Genomic DNA, 1,151 nt, shown 5'->3' with positions numbered 1-1,151 from the left:
GTTTGTTTAAAGAAAAGATGAGTGAAAATAAAAGAAGATTGTTTTGGCTGGTGATGTGTATTATAAATGTCCACATATGGAAAACAAGAGCTAAAGGTGTTATAGAACAAAAAATGATAAGTAGTTTCACAGTATGTAAAAACATTGTAACGGAGCTGAGAAGAAGAAAAACGAGAGATATGAAGTTAGGAAATGACTTACAGTGGGAGCTTTTATTATTGTAATATGTAAAATAAGATGTGAATAATTTGTGCATGGTGCTTGCATTATGTGTATTTGTAATTGTGAATTTTGATATTTAAATAAAGTGATTAAAAAAAAAAAAAAAAACAAGGGTGGCAAAGGACTCGGCAAAGGAGGCGCAAAGCGTCACCGTAAAGTTCTCCGTGATAACATCCAGGGCATCACCAAACCCGCCATCCGCCGTCTGGCTCGCCGAGTGAAGCGTATCTCCAGTCTGATCTATGAGGAGACCCGCGGTGTGCTCAAGGTGTTCCTGGAGAACGTCATCCGTGACGCCGTCACCCACACGGAGAACGCCAAGAGGAAGACTGTGACCGCCATGGATGTGGTGTACGCTCTGAAGAGGCAGGGCCGCACTCTGTACGGCTTGGGCGGTTAAACTCCTTCACCCTAATCCACCAAACGGCTCTTTTAAGAGCCACACACCTCCTTTTAAGAGCTTTCTTCTGTGATTGTATTATTTTAGTCATGTTTGTAGTGATCTATAATTATTATTAGTCTGAACTTCTTTAACCTGCTCAGCTGTCTTGTTTTTAAGTTTTAGTGCAAGTACAAACAATGAGAATGTTTATGCTCTTAGTACACAGATTTCTGTTTTTACAGCAGGTTTATAAAACAAAGGTTTGGGTGATAACTTTACAATTTAAGTCAGTCAGATTTGTATTCATGTAGTAAAACAGCTAAATGTGTTGCACACACTGACTAACAGGCCCACTTCAGTTCTAGTGTGAACATAAGTTTGACACCTATGGATTAAATATTTAGTTTCATTACTTTAATCAAGAGTACTCTAAGAGGTTGTGAGTGGCTCTTAAAAGATCCGTTAGTTGGTTGAGGACAGTCGCTGGATTTTCTTTAGCTTTCTCAGTCTTCTTGGCCTGGATGTTGGGCAGCACACCACCCTGAGC

At 39.8% G+C, this 1,151-nt stretch overlaps 1 protein-coding gene across 1 annotated transcript; it reads left to right on the top strand.

The window, feature by feature from the left end:
- Positions 1 to 328: 328 nt before the first annotated feature.
- Positions 329 to 632, top strand: LOC102210427 (histone H4-like; the record flags this gene model as incomplete). The annotated part of the gene is made up of 1 exon (XM_005755681.1): positions 329 to 632. A coding segment is annotated over one exon (294 nt), but the record flags the coding sequence as incomplete, so codon positions are not given.
- Positions 633 to 1,151: the final 519 nt, after the last annotated feature.

The sequence above is a fragment of the Pundamilia nyererei genome, unplaced genomic scaffold (assembly GCF_000239375.1).
Source record: "Pundamilia nyererei isolate P.nyererei 1_Seehausen unplaced genomic scaffold, PunNye1.0 scaffold02489, whole genome shotgun sequence".
In the NCBI taxonomy this organism is placed as follows: Eukaryota; Metazoa; Chordata; class Actinopteri; order Cichliformes; family Cichlidae; genus Pundamilia; species Pundamilia nyererei.
Note: the sequence above shows the minus strand (reverse complement) of the source record. Positions and strands in the feature narration are given on the sequence as shown.